General features: G+C 36.5%; 1 protein-coding gene across 12 annotated transcripts in view; it reads right to left on the bottom strand.

Moving 5' to 3' along the window:
• afdna (afadin, adherens junction formation factor a) overlaps positions 1-26,607 on the bottom strand; it is a 125,987-nt gene that overhangs the window by 76,252 nt on the left and 23,128 nt on the right. Inside the window, exon 1 of one of the 12 annotated variants that reach the window (XM_067384322.1) lies at positions 7,321-7,446. The exons of the other annotated variants lie outside the window; for them this stretch is intronic. Within the exon in view, the coding sequence (XP_067240423.1) occupies positions 7,321-7,368 (48 nt within the window). The 5' untranslated portion in view covers positions 7,369-7,446. Of the gene's footprint in view, positions 1-7,320; positions 7,447-26,607 lie in introns of those variants that run through there. 12 annotated transcript variants of the gene reach the window in all.

Raw genomic sequence — 26,607 nt, 5'->3', positions numbered from 1 at the left:
TGAGTGAACTTCCATCTTTTACGCACAGCTCTAAATAAAATATCATATTCAAAGACTCAAAGGATGTTCCATATTCTAAAGATGCAAAAATGATTGACTAATAAAAAACGGATATAAAATTATGTTTATAGAAGTCACTAAGTATTAAGTATTAAGTATAAGTAACAGATGGAGCCAATGGTGTGCATTTGGAGCGGGATTATCTTTTTACTGATCACTTCACATTTAAAGGAACACTCCACTTTTTTTGAAAATAGGCTCATTTTCCAACTCCCCTAGAGTTAAACAGTTGAGTTTTACCGTTTTCAAATCCATTCAGCCGATCTCCGGTTCTGGCGGTACCACTTTTAGCATAGCTTAGCATAGTTCATTGAATCTGATTAGACCGTTAGCATCGCGCTTAAAAATGACCAAAGAGTTTTGATATTTTTCCTATTTAAAACTTGACTCTTCATTTTCTGTCGGTCTTAGTACACGATTTAACTACAGAAAAGTTGCGATTTTCTAGGCTGATATGGCTAGGAACTATACTCTCATTCCGGCGTAATAATCAAGGAGCTTTTCTGCCGTTCCATGGCTGCAGCAGTGCAATGATATTACGCAGCGCCCGTGAGCCCCTGCTTGCACAGGGAACGTGCCTTGCAACCATGGAGACGTTTGTGAGAGACGCTGCGTAATATCATTGCACTGCTGCAGCCATGGAACGGCAGCAAAGTTCCTTGATTATTAAGCCGGAATGAGAATATAATTCCTAGCCATATCAGCCTAGAAAATCGCAACTTTTAATTTTCTGTCGGTCTTAGTACACGATTTAACTACAGAAGAGTCAAGTTTTAAATAGGAAAAATATCAAAACTCTTTGGTCATTTTTAAGCGCGATGCTAACGGTCTAATCAGATTCAATGAACTATGCTAAGCTATGCTAAAAGTGGTACCGCCAGAACCGGAGATCGGCTGAATGGATTCGAAAACGGTAAAACTCAACTGTTTAACTCTAGGGGAGTTGGAAAATGAGCCTATTTTCAAAAAAAGTGGAGTGTTCCTTTAAAACAAAAGGAAATACTTAAATTTCCATGTGTATTCGCACAGCTTTCAGTATAAGTGTAACGGATGTATGTTCATAAGAGCTGATCTCAAGAGGCATTTTAGCGAATGACGCTAGAGACTGCGGCCTTTAGCCCCAATGTTAGAGTGCCCGACTCCCATGCCGGCGGACCCGGGTTCGAGTCCTGCTTAGAGCGGGCGGCTTCAACCACGGATGAGCAAGGATCAAAACTAAGACAAAAACTATGGAGAATGATTTCCTTTATTGCTTACTGTTCTTGGAGCTTTGTTTTGAATTGCTATTTTTGCACTCTTCTTTGACTACTGGACTTAGCAGTCTCTTTGGTCTCAACATTCACCTTGCGCATGTGTATGAGTGAACACAAAAATTTGGCAGCACAGTGTGCACAGACTCCACAGAGCCTACTGATTATTTCCATCAAGAGGTGCATCAATTTTTGGTCAAGATCTTGTTTTGACAATGCAAGAGGTGAGCACTCTGTAAAGTCTACTTCAGCACACCCCAAAGGGTTTCAATGAAATTAAGGTCAGGACTCAAATGATGTGTGAAAATGATTCTTCATGCTCCCTCCAAACCATTCTTTCACAATTTGAGCCTGATGAATCTGGAAATTGTCATCCTGGAATATGGCCATGATGTGTCTTTCAGGATGGTTGTTTAAGAAATGTAAAGCTGCACACTACATCAATTAGAGTCAGAAGAACCACTGCCAAATATATAACATGCTAGAAACATAATAATCACTGTAATAATGATACACATCCATAGAATCTTAAGTATTTGCCTATTAGAAATCAAACAGTGACTTTTTTGGCCAGGCAGTGTATTGGCATCAGCCAATATTTTTACTTTTTTTATCATTATTATTACCGTATCAGTCTGAATCGACTGATAATATTAACATATTCAGTTTATTATTCCAATTTACAAAAAGGTATTAACATTTTAATCAGATAAAAAATAATTGAAAAGATCAAAACTGTTTTTCATGTCTCAGTTTACATATTTAAAATATTGGCCATAATATTGGTTATCAGTCCTAATAAACCTAATTATAACACATAGGTACAGCTAAAAAGTTGAATATTGGTGTATCCCTAGTTTCTTCCTAGTAAAGCATTTTTCCATATAGCTTCTGCCAGAGATTACAAAGCTTTATTGCAGACACAGCAGTTGTAGGACCATAAAGATCTTTTTTTGCTATACATGCATATTCATTAAGACAAACACATACTAATATCCCTATACACAACAAAATTACACTGTTAAATAAGATTATTCAATAAAAAAGCAATGTTAGATGCAGTGTAAATGATCCATGATGCTAAAAGCAGCCAAGTAGCTTGTTCTAGAGCTTCAATTACAGACACAGTAAAAGCATCAACCTTTCTTGAGATTTTTAAACCTCACACTTTACAAGCTCCATCGATTCTTTATATGTCCAAACATCTTAAAGTAAAATGCTGAGCTACAGGAGACTCTCCGCTCGGTCCAGAGAGGACTGTGAATTTCTAATGGAAATAGACCATGTCCAGCTATAAACAGCCTGCTTGCATCCCAGAATAGAAACATATTTAAGCATCCTCATGGTTTGCCCTGCTGGCAGCTGGCAGATCTGGCCAGGAGCTCGTGCTGAAGATGCTGTTAACCCCCCGCGGTGGACGGGACGCTCACAGAACAGTGAGCTGCTGATAACAACACCTCTTATATATCACCGTCCTGAGAGAGAAAGCTGACGGAACAACTCTAGAAAACTTTTGTGAATTATCACTTTAGGACCGCACATAATCTCAGCCTGTATATAAATAAACAAAACAAAGATAGAAATATGATGTGTGGAAAAATCAATGTCATGTATAGCAGATTATTAGGTTTTTAAGAATACTAGAGAAGTGTTTTCCACCTAATTTCATTCACAGCAGTAGTGGGGAAAGAATTCATAAATGAGCAGACTCCTGCTGATTGGACCAGCATTCATTCTGACCAGCATTCAGGCGGGAAGACTAATCCTGATGCAGTCTGAGCTGCTGTTAGCACGAGTGTGTGCACCTTCTGACACGCTCCAACGCACACCAGTCACATGACCAGTCTTCTATGGGGTCTTGTGTTCTTTTGCGTTTATCCATGCAAACAAATACACAGGTGCATTCAAAACAACGATAGGTTTTAGGGTTGGACGAGTGGACAAATTTGTGGGTTTTTTTGTTATTTTATATAATTAGAAAAGGTTATTACTTATACGTAATTACAAAAAAGTTTAGTGCTTCTGTATTATGGCAGATAAAAAGACTACATACAAGATTATCGGCCAAATCAGCAAATATTGATAATAACAATGAATAATAATAATAATATTAATAAATATGAAATAAATATTGCTAATTAATATTAATAATAATAATGAATAATCCATAACAATAATTAATAATAATGACAAATAAAAGAAAATAATGAGAAAGAAAACAAAATTCGACAAAGGAAGTGATGTAATTCCTAAATGTATTCTCACTCCTGATACCCCAGAGCACTGACATGTGACAAAATCTAATTTTGTGCAAGATAAAGCATGTTTTGTGTACTGGTCAATCCAACTAAGTGGTAATTAGTTTTATTTCCTCAGGACATGAAAACGTCAGGCTAACTAACCAATTCATTTGGATAATCGCTGTAAAAAGCAAATCTCTTAATCTATCAAATCAGCCTGACTCAATAGCAGCCTCATGTCCTGACAGCACATCAGAGACCACCTGTTCCTCCATATATTGAAACACTGTGTGCGTGTATGTGTGTGTGTGTGTGTTTGTGCATCAGTGTTAGCCTGGGCTAAAAACTCAGCTGCTAGAAAGACCAATGTCACACTTTCTTGCAGCAGAACAACACATCTGGGTCTCCATCTGTCACTTCAATCTCTGAAAACACACGGACATGCATATACACTCTGCCTAGGACAATCTTTTAGATGCATGTAACCCATTCACAATGGTGTCAAGTTAGAATAGCATGTGTGTGTGTGCCGTTTTCTATTAACAAAGGATTTAGAACAACCACATGACTAGTACGACAACACTACATGCAGATGAGGCCAGGCCTGCTCGGCCAATCAGCTCAGAGCTGCAAGCCTGCTCAGCCAATTAGGATACAGTACTTTTTCCCTTCACCTCATCCAGGTCTAGAAGGGAGTGGATTTGAGCCAAACACAGCCCTGTTAAATCTGATTAGCAGCTTGTTTGTGTAGCAGGATTAGGCGCTCCTCGTGGTCTGGCCCTTGCGCCCAAGCGTTCCTCGCGGTTCGGTTTAAAAGCTTGAAGACGTGTGTGAGAATAAAGAGTTAACCGCATTAATTATGCACGATGACCACTCCCTTCCCCCATGATTTCCAAATGGTAGTCTAGTTAAAATCAGAGATGAAGGTAGGGCTGCGCTTATCCACCTATACAACAAGGGCAAACTGGTTTGGGAATGGACCATAGACAGCATATTAAATTTGATGCAAATGAGGGGAAAGAAGTAAGGTCAGCAGGTTGTGGTGTTCTGTACCTTAGTGCAGATCATTCAGTCGATAAAGACTTCTCTTTATATATTGCCAAAAAACATCAAGTGAAATTTGGGAAATAAGGTTAAGGAAAACATTCTAGGGTTTTTTTTTCTCCATAAAGTGGACTTCACTAGGGTACAATGGGTTGAAGGTCTAAATTGCAGTTTAAATGCAGCTTCAAAGGGCTCTACATGATCCCAGACGAGGAATAAGGGTCTTATCTAGCGAAACAATCGCTATTTATTTTCTAAATAAAATAAATATTTATACAAATTCTCATCTTGAACTGCTCTGCGATGTGTGCAATTACGCAATCATGTTGGAAAGGTCACGCGTCAAGCGTGGTGGAAGTATTGAGCAAGTATTTACAAAGTGAACATGCAAAGACTAAGTCAAACGCCTTTTGCAAAATAAGGTAAAACAACAATGTTGGACGATTTTGAAATTGGAGGATCACCCTATTATGGTACTTCCGCCTACATCACGCGTGACCTTTCCAATGTGATTACGTGATGTGTGGCGCATCTAAGAGCAGTGCAAGATGAGCATTTGTGGCTATATAAAGTATATATTATTTTCTTTTTTTTTTGACATTGTTTTGCTAGACAAGACGCTTATTCCTCAGCTGGGATCATGTAGAGCTCTTTAAACCTGCATTGAAACTGCAATTTGGACCTTCAACCTTGAACCTTAATTTATTTTCAACTGATCAACAACTTGGATGACATGGTGGTGAGTAAATTATCAGGAAATTTTAATTCTGAAGGGAACTAATCCTTTAAGATAATACATTTGTGACATACTTAACTGTATGTCTATCCTTTGCAGCCTTGTTTTCCTTTGTGTCCATTTAAATTTGCTGTCTATTCTTACTAAAAAGGAAGGTGCTCCATTGAAGATTAAGTGCTTGATGAGAGATGCATCTTTAACCAGTGGACATTCACAACCAGTTATCAATTTTTGGAAACAGGGCATCCCTTCCCCCCAACAACAAGAATCCAATAATGGCCTCTTGCCCTTGTGTTCAATAAAACACAGTGCTTGCACAGCATTAACTCAGTTCAGCAGGATCTGGACACAACCCCATCAGACATTAACACACAAACTTGAATATACACACCAGGGGTGAGCAACATGTAAAATATTTATGAAAATATTATTTTGTTGACTATAGGCCTGTCATGATTATATAACCACCAGAATGTGATTTAATTGTACATTATGTGTAATCTTAATACAGTTATATCGTTAATCCCAATTATTTTTATGACAGTGTCCACTTGACTCTACTTAGGAGGAAATATTTTAATAGTTTCTACAGTTTAAACCTTAGTAGTAAAAATGGCAATATTGAGGTGAATACCTATGAACAGTTTCAGTAAATGAGTTCAAAATATGTGCTGTTTTATTTTATGTGAGTCTGACAGGGTAAAGAAGAATTTGTTGAATAAAGTCATAATTTGTGTTTTGTTTTTGTGCACAAAACATATTCTCATCACTTCATAACATTACATTTGAACCACTGTAGTCACGTTGACTATTTTAACAATGTCTTTAGTACTTTCCTGGACCTTAAATGATGGTAATTACGTTGCTTTCTATTGCGGATTAAAAAAAAAAAAAAAAAACTCTTGGATTTCAACAAAAATATATCTTAATTTGTGACAAATTTCATTTTTGGGTGAACTAACCCTTTAAATTTGTGCATACAAATAAAAGTAGCAAAACAGCATTGTTTTAATTTACTGAGTAACAGAAAAATTACACTTCCACTCAAGTGTGGCATAAGCATCTTTTTAAGTTTTTGTTTTTATTTAATAAAGACATGATCAAAATTGATCTAAGATATTTATAATTTTACAAAAGATTTCTATTTCAAATAAATGCTGTTCTTCTGAACTTTCTATTCAAAGAAACCTGAAAAAAAAGAGTCATGCTTTCCACAAAAATAAAGCAGCAAAACAATTTTCAAAACTGATAATAAAAAGCACCAACTCAGCATATTAGAATGATTCTTTGCCAACACAAGAATAAATGACATTTTAAAATATATTAACTCTTTCCATGACAACCACCACAAACATTTTTTTTTCTTCATTTTCAACTTTCATGGCCCCCAGAATAAGTTGTTGAATATGTATATTGATATATTGCATGTTTAGATATTCAAAGAGCTTCTGCTTTTAAATAAAAACATTCTAAAAACATTTTAAACAGAATTTTTTTTTTTTTGCAATATAATTACCATAATTTAAGGTCCAGGAAAGAACTAAAAGACATTGTTAAAATAGTCAACGTGACACATAAAATACAATGTGCATAAGCAATGCTTTTATCTCGTTTCTGCTTTTTTTTTTTGCCTGTTTTGATCCAAAGATTCTCTACTCTTTTAGAAGTTACATAATAGCACACCCAACCATATAACAGTAAAAACACAGAAAGCCGGATTTACATCAATGGCATAGAAGAGTTATCTCAAAAATGATGGAAAGTTCTGTTAATAGTGGGGGAAAAAAAAAAATTCCACCCATCTATTTAATTTATGTCACTGTTATCGCCATCAACTCCTTTCAGAGAAAATGACAGGAAACATCCACTGAATTTTCTGCAGAGTAAGAATCAAAGCACAAAACTTGCTTAAGTTTGACCACAAAAACAGGCTCTGTCAGCTCAAACGTTCAATGAAACCCAATGATAGTGAATGACATTGAATACATACACCCACGAGGAGCATGACCACCATTAGTCGTTGAGCCGCAGCCCTCATTTACAGCGGGGACCCAGCAGCTGTTATCAGTGGGGTGATTTGGAGCCCGTCTAGTAGGCTTACAGTCGTTCCAGTGTGATGGGCTGAGTGCTGACGGCTGCTGACCTAGGGACAGTCTCTCCACGGAGAGGAACAATGAGGTTCTTTCAAGCCGAACACTTGTTGCTTTCTTGCCAAATCCCCCCCTGTATGAGTCAACCCCTCCCCGAATCCTTAACAACATAGAGAGTGGTTTCGGTCTCTCTCAAAAGAGAGGGAAAGAAAGAGTGAGAGAGAGCAGAGGGCGAGAGAGGGAGGAATAGTTGTAAATCCAACTCTTACGCATTCCTTTCCCAATACACGCAGTCTACAGTTTGGGAGTGGTTTGTCAAGGGTCACTCTTAACCACACTGAAAATAAAGCGAGACAGTCACTCTTAAAAATAAAGATTTCAAAAGGGGATTTTCACAGCGACTCCATAGAATAACCATTTTGGGTTCCCCAAAGAACATTTCAGTGAACAGTTCTTAAAAGAACCATTTTTTCTTAGTGTGAAGAACATTTTAGTTATCTAAAGAACCTTTTTTTCCACTGTAAAGACAGAATGTTTTGCACTATGGAAATATTCCATGGCTCTTCATGGAACCATCAATGCCAAAAAGAACCTTTTTTTTTTTTTTTTTAATAGAGTGCAGGGAAATGAGAAATTTAAGGGACACCGATTTACCAACAGGAATGTGGGCTGCACATCTCCGAGCAAGTCAGTCAAGCTTATCCGCAGAGCTATTCCTCCTTGGAGACAGCATTCAGCTATGTGCTGGTTAGCACAGTCATGCAGGATAAATGGCAAGGGGAGTAAAACAAAAGATCTGGTGCATGCTGGGATACTAGAGAGTGGCGCTGATCCTGTGCCCAAGCTCAGTGCTTGAATTCAATGAGGGGCAAAGAGTCATGACTGAGAGGTGAGAACGAAGCCAAGCTCATTTCTCATGTGTGACTACACAAAGCACACAGGAAACATGGATGAAAGTTTACAGAATGGCCACATCCTGAGGGCCCAGACGCTCTGGGTCTGGTGAGTGAATCCATATATTTGGCTGTGGCTATGCAAGGATTCTGCAAGCATGAGACAAGCACAACTGTGATGCATACAGATTGATGGTACATTTCTATATCTTGCCTCTCATTCTTCCCCATTTTGGAAGTAAAAAGTTGCTTAAAATGACCCTGACATCAAACATCAAAAACATGCCTAAGGGGGTGTTCACACTTGTAGTTTGGTTCTCTTGGTCCAGACCAAAAAAGAAAATGAAACATTTAGTGCTAGTTCGCTTAGCATTCACACTGTCATTTAAGACCAAACCAAAAATAGGAGGTGCGTCCCAATTCGCGTACTTGTGCACTATTCTATGACGTTTTTAAGTACAAATAGTGCAGTAGCGCGTTCACACTGAAAATTCCAAAAAGAAAAAGTGCACTTTAAATACCCGGATGATGCACTAAATTAACGGAAAAAACGAAGTGTGGAATGTTGGACACTTCATGCACTCAACTGTCGCAGCTTTAATTACGTAGTGGAGGGGAAGGGAGGATTGGACTCCGTTGTTAAATGACAAAATAACCTTATACAATTCACGCACTACATGGATGAGTGCATAGTGCACAAGTACATAGTGTATAGTGCGTCATTTGGGATGCATCTAGGCATTTATGACATATTTTACAACAAAACTGTGTGTGGGACTAAATACACTTGTTGTATGTGCGTACATATAATGGTATTTTTACCAGCTGAGAACTCACAAAGAGCTTATAAAATGTGTAAAGGAGTCAAAACAGCAGCAGGAATTCCCCTTTTGCACACAAATGAAAATCTGCTGCGAGGTGACAGCGTTTCCGACACCTGTGTAATGACAACTATACACAACTCCGACAACTGTAATGGGCAACGTAGCTCTTATGACAAGAAAAATCTAGTGACATCACATCTTGTTTTTGGTTTAGATATCTTTGGTGTGGTTCGACTGAAATATGAACCCAACACGGACCAGAGTTCATTGGGAAGCGGGTTGAGACCCACCTTTTCAGCCGTTTTGGTCAGCTTGTTTGGTGCACACTAGGGTTCGGATGCCAGCGTTCACACTTATTCAAATGAACCACACTAACAGAGCAATCACACCAGAGTTTGTTTTAATCAAACCAAACCTTCTAAATGTGAACACACCGTAAGATGCTTTAAAATGTTGTCTAGATAGACTAGAGACAGGCAGACCTGTTGGTGCTCTCAGTCTCCACATTTTATTTATTTATTTTTTTGTACCTGAACACCAAGCTGAAATCTCTCAATCTGCTGTTACAAAATACTGCCAAGGTTTTTTGAAGTTATATGGAAAACAGCTGCAGCGAAGCAAGCAAATGGTCTCAGGCAGGATAAGTGTAAAAGCTGAGCATCACTCTCCAGGGCCCATCCATCAGGGTGGAGGGTGAAGGGGTCAGGGCAGGTCTCTCGGGATCTCTCCATCACCACACAGAAGGAATAGGCAAGGGAAGAAGGGTGTGCTATCGTCAGCTCTGCACTCTCCCAGAGGAACACAAGCGCCTGGCCACTATCCCTCATGTCTACATGTCCTTCAATGGTGAAGAGAGATCGGGCTCCGGCCGTCCTTGGCCTGCCGAGATCGAGATCTACAGGACTAATCAGGATGTTGCAGAGGACAACATCGAGCTGAATTCAAATATCCGGTAATGAGTGTCAGGCTACGTCTAGATTAATTCCGGATATATCTGAAAACATTTTTGGCCTTCCGCCAACACTAAGACATAATTTTTGAGCTTGTTGAATACGCTCTCTCAATTGATTCAACCTCTAAATTTGAAAATGGAGTATTCTAGTTGTAGTATGGACTGAAAATGGAGGTATTTGAAAATGTTTGGTCAAGTGACGCATATTGTACCCATAGATATGGTTATTTCAGCACTGTTGTTCCTGTCATTCATTTTCAAAGTGCTGTTAAAAATAAACGTTAATTTGGACAATCTTCATATTATCCTCCGGCAAAGATGACAGAAAATTCACTCAGATATGACATCCTGCAAAGATGATTAGTGCTGCATCTTGCAGAAAAATGTGGGCAATTGCATTTTAGACAATTTATGGAATAGGTGATTTGGAGTGCAACCTGGGCACATCAGTAAGTGGTGGGATATTTCACTAATAAAATTATGCCAAAAGATTAGCATGAGAACTTTATTATATCCGTTCTCTCTGTGTCATCTCAGTCAACTTTTATTACGTTTTATGCATGCACAGTAAGATGATGTAAGAATTTTCTGACATTTCAGTGTGGACGAGCAACTTTTGGAAAACGCTAATGGGGACAGAGAGAGTCTTGAAACAAAAATGCTGTTTTTAAATGTATCCGGAATAATGTAGATGTAGCCTCAGAGTAAAAAAAAAAAAAACCCTGCCGTTACGTTTCCAACCCCTCCAGGATAAAATTACAGCGCCGAAGGCCTCAGAACTCCAATTGGCTTAGATCAAAACCATGGAATGCTGTGCTGCAAACAGACAGGTGTGCAGAAGGAAAACAACTTAGGAGGAAGCCCACTCTTGACCTTTTAATCACCAAGAGCAAACCACAATTTCCTCTTCGTGGAGAGTTTTGACTCAGCAGTCCTGAGGCAAGCGGACAACACCCAAAACTGAGGCTTAAATACCACTATGGAGAAGCCAAAGCTAATACCTGCTTGGTTCGCATTGAGGCCTTCACAGCAGCCCCCAACTCAAGCATCTACAGCTCAAATGATCGTCCCATGAGGGAGAACCTTCATTGTATTCCTGCTAAAAAGTCTTATAACAACAAACAGCATGACAGTGAGTTTTTGTGCAGCTCATTTATCATTGGTGACACATTGGACCACAAGTGGCGGTACACGGAGAGTGCATTTCTGGTTACTGGAGGCACTCTGGTGGACGTTGTGCTTTGGGGTCGATGTGGTCCCACAGCTGTCAGACTAAACCAGCCAAACCAGAGGCATTCCTTCCTCAAGGGCACACTATGGCCTGGAATCCTGTAGTCTTGCATTAGCATCGCCATCAGTTTGAAGCCAGGCCAGTTGACCTCTTGTTTAAATACTGCCACATCAGCGGGCACATTAATCCCTCTATCAATGTCTACTCGCAGGCAAACAACACGGCCGTAATCATGTGAAACCAGGCCACTACAGTCCAGTACTTACAAATGATACTGGATTAATGATATGAGGTTTTCACTCTCACATTGAGTCAAACTTCTCTTAAACAGGCACAACAGAGACATGGGAAGCAGCAGACAGCAAACATGTGTTAATCAAGATAAAAAAACTTGAGGGAAATGGATGCTCAATGCCGGCAAGCGCTTCAGCGGTTCTGATTATCAGATATTGAGCTCTGAAAGTGTAAATAATCTTTAATGTGACCGCAGCCTTTCCTAAACTTCTCCAAACTTCTCAGGTACTTCATTGTTTCACATTTCACTTTCTGGTTACAACTCAATTCAAATGACGATACAGGGCTGATTTGTGTGAAAACCACCTTTTGCAATCAAGAGTACTGGTATTGCTTTGCTTAAATCTATTAAAAAACACTAAAATCAACAGTTTAAATGCTATTGTAAAATGTTAAAGTTTTTAAAAGATTAACTGTAGATGAGTGTTAGATGACAAAAATTATGCACAAATAATGAAAATAAATATCCAATATCAACTGATAAATTATAAATAAATTATAAATAAAAATGCATATATAATAAAAAAATTAATAATAAAAAAAAACTAAAGTTAACAAATTGTATATTATACATACATCACTAATAACCAATATGGTACTGACATATCATGCATCCCTATAAACAACAAAGTTCAACAGTACTTTGGGTTAAGACAAAGTTCACTCTGTTCTGATCAATAACAAATGGCTTAAGCTTTTTGTACAACAGTAATGCGAGCCTATACCTTCAACCAAACCCACAATAATATCTTCCACAGAACATATCCATTTCTTCTTCCCCAACAGTTGTGCTGCTTTTTTTAGTACTCATGCTTGCTGCATACTACTTCATAAGCCCAGAGCATTTCATTCATATAAATGTTGACTGCTTTGTTCTGAATCCACCAGAGGATCCAGGCGGTTTCCTACAGGCAGACTGACAAGGGATTGTGGTTCAGCTGGTTTACCAGCCTCTTGTTGTCCTTTTCCTGTTTGAGACAGGAAGAATAATAGCCAGAGGTGTCATGAAGATAAATGTCATACAGCTTTTGCCCCCTACCTCCTGAAATGGACACATGATTGGTTTCCTTGGCTTGTTTAAAAAAAATAAATAAAAATGTAAAAATTAATGTTATATATTTATCTATATTTATCTCTCATAATAATAATTATATATATATATATATATATATATATATAATTATTATTATGAGAGATAAATAATAATAATAAAAAATATATATATAAAAAAATATATATATATAAAAATAAATAAAAAATAAAATATATATATATATAATATATAATATTTTTTTTTTATATATATTTTTTATTATTTTTTTATATATATTTTTTTATTATTATTATTTATTATTATTATTATTATTATTATTAATAATAATAATAATAATAATATATATATATATAACATTTATTTTTAAATTTTTATTTATTTTTTTTAAACAAGCCAAGGAAACCAATCATGTGTCCATTTCATTTAATTTGGAGGGAAGTCACTTCAGCATTCTTACAACTTTTGTCCAATGAATTTCTATGACTTTTCCATGACATTTTCCAGCATTTTGTGATTACTGGATGAGGAGGATTAAAAAATATAATTCATATTCCAAATGATTTACTGACAGATTCAATGAAACAATTTAAAAGAATGATTCGCTAACAAATCACACATCACCAAGGTCTTGCTGAAAAAAATTAAGGGCGGAAAAAAGAATTGTTATATTATTATAGGAATAACACTTTTTCCATGATTTTTCATATTTTTCAGGCGTTTTAAAATCCCCTGGTTTTCCATGATTGTGGGAACCCTGCACCTACAATGGATGGTACCACAGGTTGCAGACAAACATTTTAAATTGCAGATTTCCTGGAAAGGGAAGAATGGCTTATCTGGACATTCGGGAAGCTGGTGCACCAATTCCAAGCAACTTATGTAATTGTGCAACTAGACTGACATCTTCACTTAAAAATGCTGCTGCAGTGATTTCACATAAAAAAAATTAAAAAAAATAAATAAATAAAAAATAATCGCCACAAGTTAACAGTTATTTTTACTGTAATGGGAAGAGGAAGGACAAACAAAGACATAAGCATTCTGCAAAGATTCATCCATCTTACAAAAAGGGCACAACTGAACCAAGATCATTTGTGCAAAGTATCGACAGGACGCCCAAGGTCTGAAGGCCAATCCATACACCCTCAGTGGCTGTCCTGTAATACGGAGGAAAGAAACAGGGAATGTTTATGTTTTATGCAATCAAACCAAACTGAAATACATGACTTGGGCTACTCAATTGATTGAATAAACAGTTAATCAAACACGAAATGCATCTATAACAGCATTCCATCCAGTCAGGGTCCAGAAAAGAGAACAAAATTCCTTTGCTTTTCCTTTTCTTCCAGGCTGCAGCACTATATCATGCCCTGTTATCGGATATATTTACCTGTTCGTCTGGCAGCTGTCACCTGATAAGCAGAGACAAGCAGCCAAGCTACTGAATAATGCATCGAGCTCCAGCGTTCTACATCTCGCCAACAAACAGGCCCTGCGGCTTCCTCTCTGCTAGGCCGAATCAAGCCAGAGACATGAATCGAGAGAGAGTTAATATTCGCCCATCTCTTTGTGCATTATTAAAAGTGTGTCAAAACCATCTTCCAGTCAGTAAAAAAACTAAACAAAAAAACAAAACAAAAAACAAGGACTTTCAGATAGCAGTGACTCAGCAGGAACATCCGTGTCCTCCGTTGCCAGTAATGATTCACTGAGGTAGCAAAAAGAAAAAAGGACTCTCCTGTGTGTTGACATGAAAGAGAAAGCTTGCCAGTGTAAGTCTCCTCAGCTGCTATGCTCCACATTTAAAAACCTCTCTCTGGGTTTTCCTGAGTCACATGAGCTTCCAGAGTCATGAGTCACATTACATCTTCCCACCCACAACCTGATTCTAATCTGACCGGCTATATTGGACGAAGTTTAAATGAAAGAGGAAGCCTCAGTGCATTACTTTTTCTTGCCTGCAGACATTTCAGAATTCAAGCAGCATCACATTCGCCTTTATCCCGTCAAGAGATCGGCTCTTTCACCTTGAACACCTAAAAAAAACAAAAAAACACTTGGCCTCAAACAGCTAGTGAAGTTATTCCATCTTGTGCTTCCTCCGAACACCTGACCTTTTCCTAAAACGCTCCCAAGACTAGTCATCTGGATAACTGATAACTGCATAATTAACTTGATAATTGGCATCCATTATTTCTTTGCCAGATTAAAGATGAGGAAGGCTCTCAAATGTGTTGGGTGTCATGTGAGGGTACAGCAGCAAAAAAAAATAAAAATAAATAAAAAATAAATAAATAAATCAATCAAAATAATTGGGGAAATAAATCAGACAGCCATGATCAAATATCAAAGCTACCACATGCAAGCTCACAGTACAGACCCAGGGAATAATGGAACAACTGAAACTATATTTTGTGAAACATGCTATATATGGTGCTTAAGGGGGTCGGATATGAGGAGCAAGACTCAGCTGTGCAGAAGGACAAGAACCTCCGGACAAATTAAAGCGACACCCGACACCAGCTGTGGTCACATTGTTTTTGAGTAGAATCAACATGACGACAAACTTTCGATGGCCTTCTGTTCACTGCTGATGAAACATTAGCGGTCAAGGAGCACTGCTGCAGCTGCGGTTGTTTTTACAGCATTTTACAGCTTTCAGTGTTTTAAAGGTAGGGGGCGCTATTACACACCTTCTGAAAGAGTACTGAATCTCCTGATCAAAACGCATGCGAATAAGATGCCAAAACAAGCGATAGCATATGTAATCATATTCATATGTAATCATCAAGATTAAACAGCATAACAGCTTCAAAGCTTTACGAATCTTTTGTTCAGCAGTTTGGCAGTTTGATAAGCGATCCGAACAAATGATTCGAAACAAAAGATTTGTAAAGCTTCGAAGCAGTGCTTTGAAATTAGCCATCACTAGATACTGTTGAAAAGTCATTATTTTGTTTTTTTGGCAGACAAAAAGTATTCTCATTACTTTATAAATGTACTCACATGAACTGTTTTAAATAGGGCTGTCAAGAGATTAATCGGGATTAATCGCATACAAAATAAAAGTTTGATTTTGCCTAATATATGTGAGTACTGTGTCTAATTATTATGTATATATGAATACAAACACATTCATGTATTTGAGAAATATTTACAAGTATATGTATTTGTTTTTATATTATATATAAATAAAAATATTTTGTACATAAATAACATATTTCTCTTAAATATATACATACATTTATGTGTATTTATATATACATAATAATTATACACAGTACTCACATATATTAGGCAAACTCAAACTTTTATTTTGTATGCGATTAATCGTGATTAATCATTTGACAGCCCTAGTTTTAAATATGTTTTGAGTAGCTTTCTTGATCTTGAGTGGTTTGGTGACATTACTGGCAATAGAGGCCTCACTGAGCCATCTGATTTCATCAAAAATATCTTAATTTGTGTTTCAAAGATGAACGAAGGTCTTACAGGTGTAGAACAACAAGAGGGTGAGTAATAAATGACATTATTTTCATCTTTGGATGAACTAACCCTTTAACAAAAAGTATTATTGAATTGGAAAAATAATCATTGGTCAAAAATCCTCAAATAGCCTGGCTGATATATCAATCTATAACTAATTAAGAAGAATAAATAAAAACCGCAACAAGTGTGAAATGTGCAGAATTTTTAAAATGTTGCATCTTTCAATTCCACAGAAATCTGCTGAGCTTTCTTCTGAATTTTTCACACACAGATTGCATCTCTTGATCACGACACTGCAGTGTGACTGTTTTGAATTTTAATTAAATTCACAATCACTTTGTCACAGATCACATCTGATTACAACATCAAAAACCTGACACATTTGTCATTCCAGAAACCATCTAATGTTCTAAACACTTTCTGATTCCAAAAAAAAAAAAAAAAAAAACTGGTTTCAGGAACAAGTTGCTCACATTCTTTCACACCAGCACTGGCACTTATAATCATTAACCCTTGATGATTTGTAATGATATTCGTGAGTGTATAACTTATCCCTGGCTGTAATACACCAGAGGAAAAAATTACAACAAAAAAGCAGAGATTTTTTCTGCACCTCACAAGTAATTTCTGCATCTCCTCACAGGATGATTAGTGGAGCTTATCCCCTCCTCGTACCAGGTTGTGACAGGACCGCTGAGGTATGCACTGACCGGGACCTGACGAAACCCAAACTTTTGCTTTTACAAAAGACCACCACATGCAGACAGAACATGAAAGATATAGCCAAAATCTTCAGCCCTTCGAGAAATCGTCTGAGCCAAACACTCTGGAATTTGGGAGGGTTAATTTGCACAATGGAAAATACTTTGATCGTGCAGAAACAATTTCAGTACACTCACTGCATCACTTCTTGGCTCTTTATGTTGACATTTGGGAGTGTGACTGTGAGATTGTGTTGGCAAACTCTCTAGTTTCTCTGCATTGTGATGGACCAATCCATGCGATTTGACACCACTTAAGTAATGGTAACAAACAACAGCTACGCCCTTTTCTGAGAATTCATAGCACTCTCTTACTGGCCACTTCCTTGTGTCACTGTGGAAAATCACATGTTATTTAAAGCAAACAGCTTATTCCTAACCTTCCCTGGTGAGGTTGTGCTGGGAAATGCAATATAACAAGAATACTTTTGAAAAGCTTTCGGTTCATGGTTCAGAATACCCTAAATCTCCAAGCTAAAGAGATCAAACATGTTCAGCATTTGATACAACATAGTACTCCCAAAAAAAGACTCAACCTGACCAGTGACCACATATGGGCAGAAAAAGCAAACCATTCATGCCTGATTCAGGTAGAACAGAGAGCAAACACCATAATAGGACATTTCTTCTCTACGGTAGCAAGTTATTGTTGGAGATATCATACGCCAGTTTAAGCAACCCCAGCAGAACCTAGGAGGTCCAAGAGCACAATCTGGGCCCATTCTGCAATATCCTAGGGTTGGGTATTGACAATTTTCACGATTCGATTTCTATTCACATGCTTGCAATTCGATTTAATTAAGATTTTCGATTTGATACAATATCAATTATTTTGTATGTAGTGTATCAGTTACAGTACATGGCAAATTTTCTAGAGTAAACTACACATGGGAGTCAGTTGCTACAGTTGGTACTGCTATTGAAGTATTGAAGGTTAAAATTAACATATACAAAACACTTAAATTAGACTCAATTCTGTTTTTTTTATAATAAGTAAGTTTAGAATTACATAATCATATTTCTACTCCAATTCGTTTTTTTTTTTTTTTTTAATATAAACATTTAAATTGTGGCTGTCATAACTGATTTATTCAAACATGCATTAAATATTGAAGAACATTATAATGAATATGTAACGGTGCATAGCAATATTTATCAGAGTGTTGCTCTCTGAATATGTTTTTCTGAGGTGAATGTGACGTTACGTGACATTGTTTAAAAGCCGTTTTATTGACATCTTTCCGAGGTTGAAACACTGATTGAGCTATTACGCGAGACATGATATGGATCTCGGTAAGTTGTACTGTACATTTTAACATACCTTCAGATGTTAAGTCATGTTTATTTCATGCTGTAACTGGTATTAAAGCAGAGGAGAGGATGTTCACATGCGCTTCGTGCTGCCGCTACAGCAATCTGTCATGCCACATTAAACAGCGTCAAAATGGTATTTATTTTTTGAATCTTATAATAAGATGGACGTCATTTGAAATCTGAGACTTAACTTCATATCAAAAGTAACAAAGCATGAAGATTATTGCGATTTATTGGAGGCACGCTACATGTTCTGTTCATTCATCAACTGAAAACAGACTAGACTAATCTATTCTTAGGATTTAAGAATCAATATCGGTTCGTAAAAATGAGAATAGATGAAAAAAAAAAAAAGAGAAATCGATATGTGTTTACCCAGCCCTACAATTTCCACCAAAAAAAAAAAAAAAAAAAGGTGGGCCTCTTAAAAAGGATAAATAATCTAATCTTAAATAATCTACTTGCCCTCATGTCATTCCAAACCCATTTGATTTTCTTCACATTAATGGGGTCTAAACAACATTGGATCCCACTGAAAGAACAAAAAATATTTTCAAACCTTGTGTTCCACAAAAGAAAGTCATACAAGTTTTAGAATGACATGAGGACGAGTAAATTATGCTCATTTTAATTTTGGGGTGAATTATCCCTTTAAATCTGAAATAAAAAGTAGATGCATCAAGAAATCGGTCTGCAAATAGAAGGTGCTGCAAAGCTATTTTAAATTTTATTTTTCTTGTTTGTCTGATAGAAATTAATAGATCTTATATAAATTTATAATTTCTGACCATACAAATACACAACCACTCCTGATGTGTTTAAAAATAGGAGTAGGGCCCTATGATTTTTCACAATAGGATTTTGATAATGTGTATTAAAACATAAATTCAGCTAAATTAATACAGACAACACAAATAAACCATTTCATTTGAATTCAATTACTTGAACACCTTTTGATTATTAAAATTAAACCATTAAAACAGAATCCCAAAAAACACGAAATTTCTGTAAACTTTTAATAAATTGTTGTTTCATGTGGAGTACATTTTTAATCGATGGATGCACTTTCTTAAGCTTCATGCTCATTAGTCATGTTAAAGCTTGAACACATCAGGATGTTTCTTAATATAACTGTGTTCATCAGAAAAAAAGAAAGTCAAATTCACCAAGGATGGCTTAAGGGTGAGTAAAGCTTGGGGTAATTTTCATGTTAGTGAACTAATCCTTTAATTAAACATGCTTTTTGATTACTAAAATTTATTTTAACCATTAAAAAAGAAAAATGGAAAAAGTGGATGTGACATTTAAACAAAGATGACGATACAGCAGCTTTGTCGTTCTGCTCTCATTTCAGTAGAACCGCAGGCCGCTTCTAAAAGAGCTCAAGAGATCCAACAGCACCAGCTCAATTTGATAGAACAGGGCTAATAGTGGGCCAGAGGGAACAAGAGGAACACTCACCATGACTAAGGAAGTGTCAAGTCTGAGCTGATTTACAGCACAGGCAGCCCATCTCACCTCACTGAGGTTACTGGCAATGGCAGGTGGGCAATTTAAAGTCCTGAGATTGAGGGATCGCTTTGCGTAAATGGGCGACTTAAAAGCTAGCAGAAACTGTTAAACTCAGTATGTTCAAATCTCCAGATGGAATAACCATTAAGCAAACCCATGAAGTCAGAGCTAAACTCTTTAAATCCAGTCCCATGCTGAGCGCCTACTGTTACAAAAGTATCTAAAATAAGCCTTCAAGTGCTTGTGTTCGATCCGTGTAAATGAGATGTGCAAAAACAGCACGAGAAATGATGCAACGGCCAAAGATGTCTATATGACTTTGTATGGCTGTAGCAGCAGTGCTTTGAAGTGGATAAATAACTATGGTTTTTACTATGCAAAATCAGATCAATCAGGCCTGGGCGATAAAACGGTCTCGATATTGATGGTATACTTTTAATAGTTAACAACAGAAAAAAAAATAAATAAATAAATGTTTGATTTAACGCTCGATAGTTTCACTTAAATGCATTAAAATGTAAATAGACATGAAATCACACAAGTTTGGTTATAACACCACATAACACCCTCAAGTTTGCCCCGTCCCTGGATCATAAACATCCTATCAAATGCCTTGAAAAGTGCTATGAATGAAAGTAAACAGACAATAATTTAACAAGTTGTGTTGCTGTGGAGTTCAGTATCGTCATTGCCATGTGACATCAGAACACATGATCCACAATGCTGGATATTATGAATTAAAAAGTACATGGATTAATCTAACAGCTTATCACACAGCAGAAATAAACATGACAACAGCCAGTCAGTGCAATCGCTCATAAGTCTGCAATTTCCGCATGTATCTGTGTGAATGAGTGCCATATTTTCGTCTACTACAGAAACTAAAACACGCGAGACGCGTGTTTTTAGCATCTGCGTCTATGAAGATATGAACACATGAACTTCATCTCCAGAGCTGCTTCTGACAGTCATTTCACAATCGTTTTACCATTTAATTTGATAAAAAAAAAAAACTGTCAAATACATGCTGAAATTGAAACTAAAAAGATATTCATGACAAAACGTCAAAATAAAAGTCTGGTTTAACTTGAAATTAAGACTGAAATATATTACTATTGTATACTAAAATGTAATTCTTAAAGTAATGACAATAACTATATTATTATTTTTAAAAATATCATAAAAATTTTTAAAGTTTTATTAATTCACTTAATTAGACACAATTTATGATAAATTTGTATTAAACCACAAAACAAAATGGTTAAAATATAAAATGGAAAACAGAATTTAAGGAAAAATAAAATGGATTTCATAGGGCCCTAAATTAAAAGGTAGCTACTCTGTGGAGTTTAATTTTAAACAAACAAGTTATGTTTACATTAATTCTCAAGGTGCTCCAAATATGTGGAAAACGTGGTAAATATCAATACTGTATGATATGGGAAAAAATATTGTGATAACATTCAGTGCTTCCCACACATAGACTTTACTTGGGCGGGCCGCCCAGGTTTATTAACCGCCGCCCAAGTATATTTGGGGACATTTATGCTTTTATATTTTTATCCTCGTATACTTTTGTATCCGCTCAAGATAATGAAACCATCCACGGTCGATTAACTAGTGAAAAATACGCATTTCATAACTGCTCGTTATGTGTGCGTCAGAGCTATTTTCACAAAGAGAGCTGCATGTTGCAAAGTCACAAGGCGGCGCTGCTGCGCATTCTACAAGCTCATGCAACAGCGCTTCAGACTGCTTCAAAGTGATTCTCAATCAATGAAAAGTGCGCATTTATGCCAAGCGATTGCTAATGAACTCAAGTTGATGAATTATGACAATGTCTACTTTATATAATATGTTTAAGACGATTGTAAGAATCTGAAAGATCAGCCTGCAATAGTACAAATTAAAATTAAAATTAAAATTAATTAAAATTAATTTCAATAAAAAAAAAAAGTCAATTAAAAAAAATAATAACAATCACACATTATTTGTTTGTCACATGTAGTACACCATTTTTGTGCCATGGGTAATAGGAGGATTTTTCACCCGCAAGTATATTTCAAACCTGTGGGAAGCACTGACATTTTTGGCCATATTGCCCAGCCATAAATCATGATTACCAAAAAACAAGAGATGCATTAAATTTATCAAAAGGATCCTCAAAAAAGGATCAGTTTCCAGAAAATTGAGCAACACGCCTGTTTTCAACATTGATAAGAAGAAATATTTCTTGAGCACCAAATCAGCATATTAGAATGATTTTTGAACGATCATGTGACAATGAAAACTATACTGAGAATTCAGCTTTGCCACCACAGAAATACATTTTCAAAACAATTTATGATAACTTTTATTTTAATACGTAAAATATTTTACAAAATTATTTTACTTACTGTATTTTTGATTTAAAAAAAAAAAAAAACACTGTCCTGGTGAACAAGAGATTTCTTTCAAAACCATTCAAAAAAATCGTATAAAACGGTAGTGTACACTAGTCAATCTTATCGAACAGCTAAGCTCTTGGATGAATACTCGACCATCATGACTCATCCCAACTCTGAAAAAGCAGATAAAAATGAATAAACCATCCTCTCCATCTTCATCTTAATAACAAAGAAAGTCTATTTTCACTTTCGAGAGTCGAGAGGGACCAATTAGGACCTTGTGAAGCTGCACCCTGACAGCCTTCTAAATGTAAAGTGCCAGTCGGTCTTTTTTTTGTCTCGTCTTGGCTAAATATATAAGTGATAAACAATAATCCTCCTCCCCACTAGCAGCTCGTGTTCACAGGCTGACATTAATGCCAGAGTCTCCAATCGGACGCAGCAGGAGTTTGTAGTGACTATAATTTTCCTTGTCAGTGAGAACATCCTCTGAGCCCTGGTGGCTTTAATTAGTGGAGCAACACTGGCAGACGAAGACGCCCATGAGACAAGACACCTGAGACCACCACCAGTCCAGCTGGGTACGTTTTATCAGTGCCGAAAAGCGCATCTGGACCAGAGTCCCGTTCAAACATGGGCGTCAATGAGATTAACAGATTAATAGCAGTTCTCTTTTACAAATTAGGCCGGATTGTCGTCATTTGCAGACCACATGAACCATACGACAGATGTCTGTTTTCCAAACAGCTTTTAAATGAACCATACTCTGACGTCAGACAGAAAGTGTGAAAACACCCTAAAATGGTCAGTTGCATTTCAAACAGCACTTATTTCTTCAGTCCTGAATCTGATCTAGTTGAGCGTTTATTGGTTTACTAGGAATGAACTTTGTCTTTTCCAGCTTTATGGTCTCACACAGCTAATTAGATGAAGTAATGCTGCCAACGTGTGAGCAAAAGGCACTCAGCACTGACAAAAATAAAAAAATAAGAGGAGGAGGAAGAAGATAAGATGAAGTTAAGCACGTAGTTCAGCAGAAACAGGAATAAAACTAAACACCATTTAGAACAACATATCTGAAAAGGCAATCCATTAGCACCTGCTTGTCAAATTGAACTATAAACTAAACTACTGCAAGCTCAGCAGCATTTCACTGCATGTAGTTCTCGCAGCTTGGAGGCAATATTTACAGATTATATCAGATGAGTATGAAGGCAAACATCTCACAATGGCTCTCTAAAAGCAAACTGGCACTCCAGACATTCAGGAACAGTCCAATAATGTGCTACTTTGACCATGCAATGGTCAGTTAAGATTAATCCACCTACATGAAGCAGAAAAATAAAACCATCAAAGTGATCACAACAACCCAAAAAGTTGTAGTTTAACTACCAGCTATGAAAGACTCCTCTCTGAGCTTTAGTGTTTGGTTAATGATCATTAGAGTCACAGAGGAACACTTCAAACTCGAGTTTCTCTAAAAAAAACTATAGCATGTCGGTTTAAGATTTTACCAATTCTTTAATAAAACTTTACCTATTTGATCTACAGCATCAAAAGCCATTTTAAAACATGAAATCTATTATATTACCACAAAAACGTTGCATGACTATTATGTTATTTTCACAAGCAACTGATTTCTGTGTTTTATACAAACCACCACTATTGCTACCATTTCTAAACCACAATGAAATGCTGTTAAAACTCTCTTATGTTACTCTTATGCAATGACATTCATAATTTTGTGCATGCTTAAGCCATTAGCAGGACAAGAACAGTTTACGCAAAAAAAATGAAGGGCAAACCTAGATTTTTGTCCATTAACCTGATTTTGCTCTGCATGGAGACACCTGTAGTAAATGTTCTTCTGGAGGAATGTTTGAGCATATCAGTTGTTGTAGTTGTTGGTTGTTGTTGTTGGTTGTTGTTGTTGGTTGTTGTTGTTGGTTGTTGTTGTTGGTTGTTGTTGTTGTTGGTTGTTGTTGTTGTTGTTGTTGTTGGTTGTTGTTGTTGTTGGTTGTTGTTGTTGTTGGTTGTTGTTGTTGTTGGTTGTTGTTGTTGTTTGTTGTTGGTTGTTGGTTGTTGTTGTTGTTGTAGTAAAGTTATAGAACAAGCCAGTTCTCAATACAGGGTTTATACACATTTTTACCAATAATTTACCATGACATCTGAGGCAAATATTCATGACCTACAGTTCAATTTTCAAATTAACCACAGAATATCGTAACTAAAATTAAGCTATGTGGTTTAATACAAAATAATTACAAAAGCTGCAACTTTGCCAGACGTTCCCCCTTGCAAAGAACTTAATATCATGTGATGGAATTTGTTTAACCAAAATTATCAATTAAACACATTCTATTATACAGTTATTTGTGAAACAAGTCCCCATGACTTTTCTAAAACCATCTGGATTAATTTATTTTTCTAAAACTTTTCCAGGCCTGGAAATTGCTATTTTAAAATTCCATGACTTTTCCAGGTTTTTCCATGAACCCTATTAATATTAATGTTTGATAACTATCCACAACTATTAAATGTCTAAGCCGAAAAATGGTAACAAATATACAGTAACGGCTGTACGTGAAATTAGTCGATACAGTAGTTGGTCCATATCCTAATTTTTATGGTTCTTAAAAGTTAACGTACTGCACATTCCTAGAAACTTACAAAAAGCATCACCTGCTCATGTATACAATCCATACCAGCAAGGAAACAAGCCCAAAAAGGTTGTTTTACGAAGCACAGCAAAGACTAACCGTTACCTCAGCATTCATATGCTTTAAATAGAGAAGGTGATTGGGAAAAAACCCTGACGTCCAAACTGATATGCAAAGTTGTGAGAAGATAAATTTAAAACCCAGAGAAGATGATGAATCATGGAATTACGCTCGCTCTCCACATCCCTGGTTAATAACAGGGGTGAGGCTGAGTTCATTTGTTAATCATCTGCACAAATGCACAGAGCAATGAGACGGGTCAGCCTGTGGGTCCAGAAATGTGCGGCGTGCAGGAACAACATCAAGGTCTCTCTATCTCTCTCCATGTAGTATTTACTTTTTCCCTAGAGCACTTCTGTGAGGTCTTAGCCAGCGGCTGCATTGGTTTGTGTGAATCACTGTGGATTGTGATGCCAGAACTCTTCCCTGAAGGTTATTACATTGAAGCATTCATTTTCATATCTGTACAAGAATTAAATTATCGAGTCAATGTACAAGACTGATGCAAAACCAAAAGTAGCAATCTCTGAGGCTACAATATTATAAATATAAAAGTAAATTTAAACACATTTTTTTAAATTTTTTATAATTTTAGATATTTTGTGTGTATTATGCTTTTAATTATATTTATATATATTTATATATATTATATTATATTATATTATATTATATTATATTATATTATATATTATATATATATATATTTTATATACACATACATACATACACAATTACAAAACACCTTACAAATACAAAACAAAAATTACCAAAACCATACCAACACAACACTGATTAATATACAGGGTATCTAACGAGCGAACCTAAATTAAAAATATTGATTCTTGGCAATCTTAACTATTCATTATTATGAGATGACATACTGATTTTTTTTTTTTTTTAGATTTTGGTTACCTAGAAACTGAATGAATAATACAGTGAAAATTAAACAACAAGTAATAGTTAACTACACTGAAAACAATTTATTGTATTATCTCTGATAAAGAGGTATTCCCATTCAGACCAGCTCCTGCCAGGCCACAAGTCCCGAATCAATCATGGGTGGGCCATGACGGCAGCAGGAGACCGCAGGGACGTGTTCTTTCTGTCATGCCTGCTGTAACCCAGGTCAAATAATGACTCCTTAAATCAGCAATTCCTGCAAGACAAGCCAAAGTGCTCAGCAGGACAACAGGGGAAAAAATAATGAAAGGATATACTTAAGGATAGAGAAGCTGTTCTTCATCGGCGAGACTCGACTATGAAAATGACATTAATGGACTTTCACAAGGTTTTTCTGCTGATATATTGCAGTATACTTGCTGAAATAACATGTACGTCATCAGAGGTTTAGCTGAGGCAGATGCTCTGCAGAACTGAGTCAGACTGAGGCTGGGTCGGTCAAGGGCAAGATGGAGGCACAAGGGGCCGAGCTTGCAAAGGAAAGGATGTGTCTGCAGACTGCAGTGGGTCAGCTCTGAGGATGACATGAGCACACTTCTGCACACTTCTGAAGCCCCATAGGGTTCGGGATGGCTTAGGGCATTTACACAATTGTGAAAACTGACAGATCACTTGAATGATAGGAATAGGACTGTGCATTTGGAGAAGAGAAAAAACAAGAAAAAAAAAAAAAAAAAAACACCATACATACATATACATAATATCAATTTTCCAATTATATATATATATCAATGATCAATGATGTCAATGATGTGACGGGTCATTTTTTTGTCCAAATACATTAAATGTCATATCT

The sequence above is a fragment of the Chanodichthys erythropterus genome, chromosome 4, assembly GCF_024489055.1.
Source record: "Chanodichthys erythropterus isolate Z2021 chromosome 4, ASM2448905v1, whole genome shotgun sequence".
NCBI classification, from domain to species: domain Eukaryota; kingdom Metazoa; phylum Chordata; class Actinopteri; order Cypriniformes; family Xenocyprididae; genus Chanodichthys; species Chanodichthys erythropterus.
This window is presented reverse-complemented; position numbering and strand designations above follow the sequence as displayed.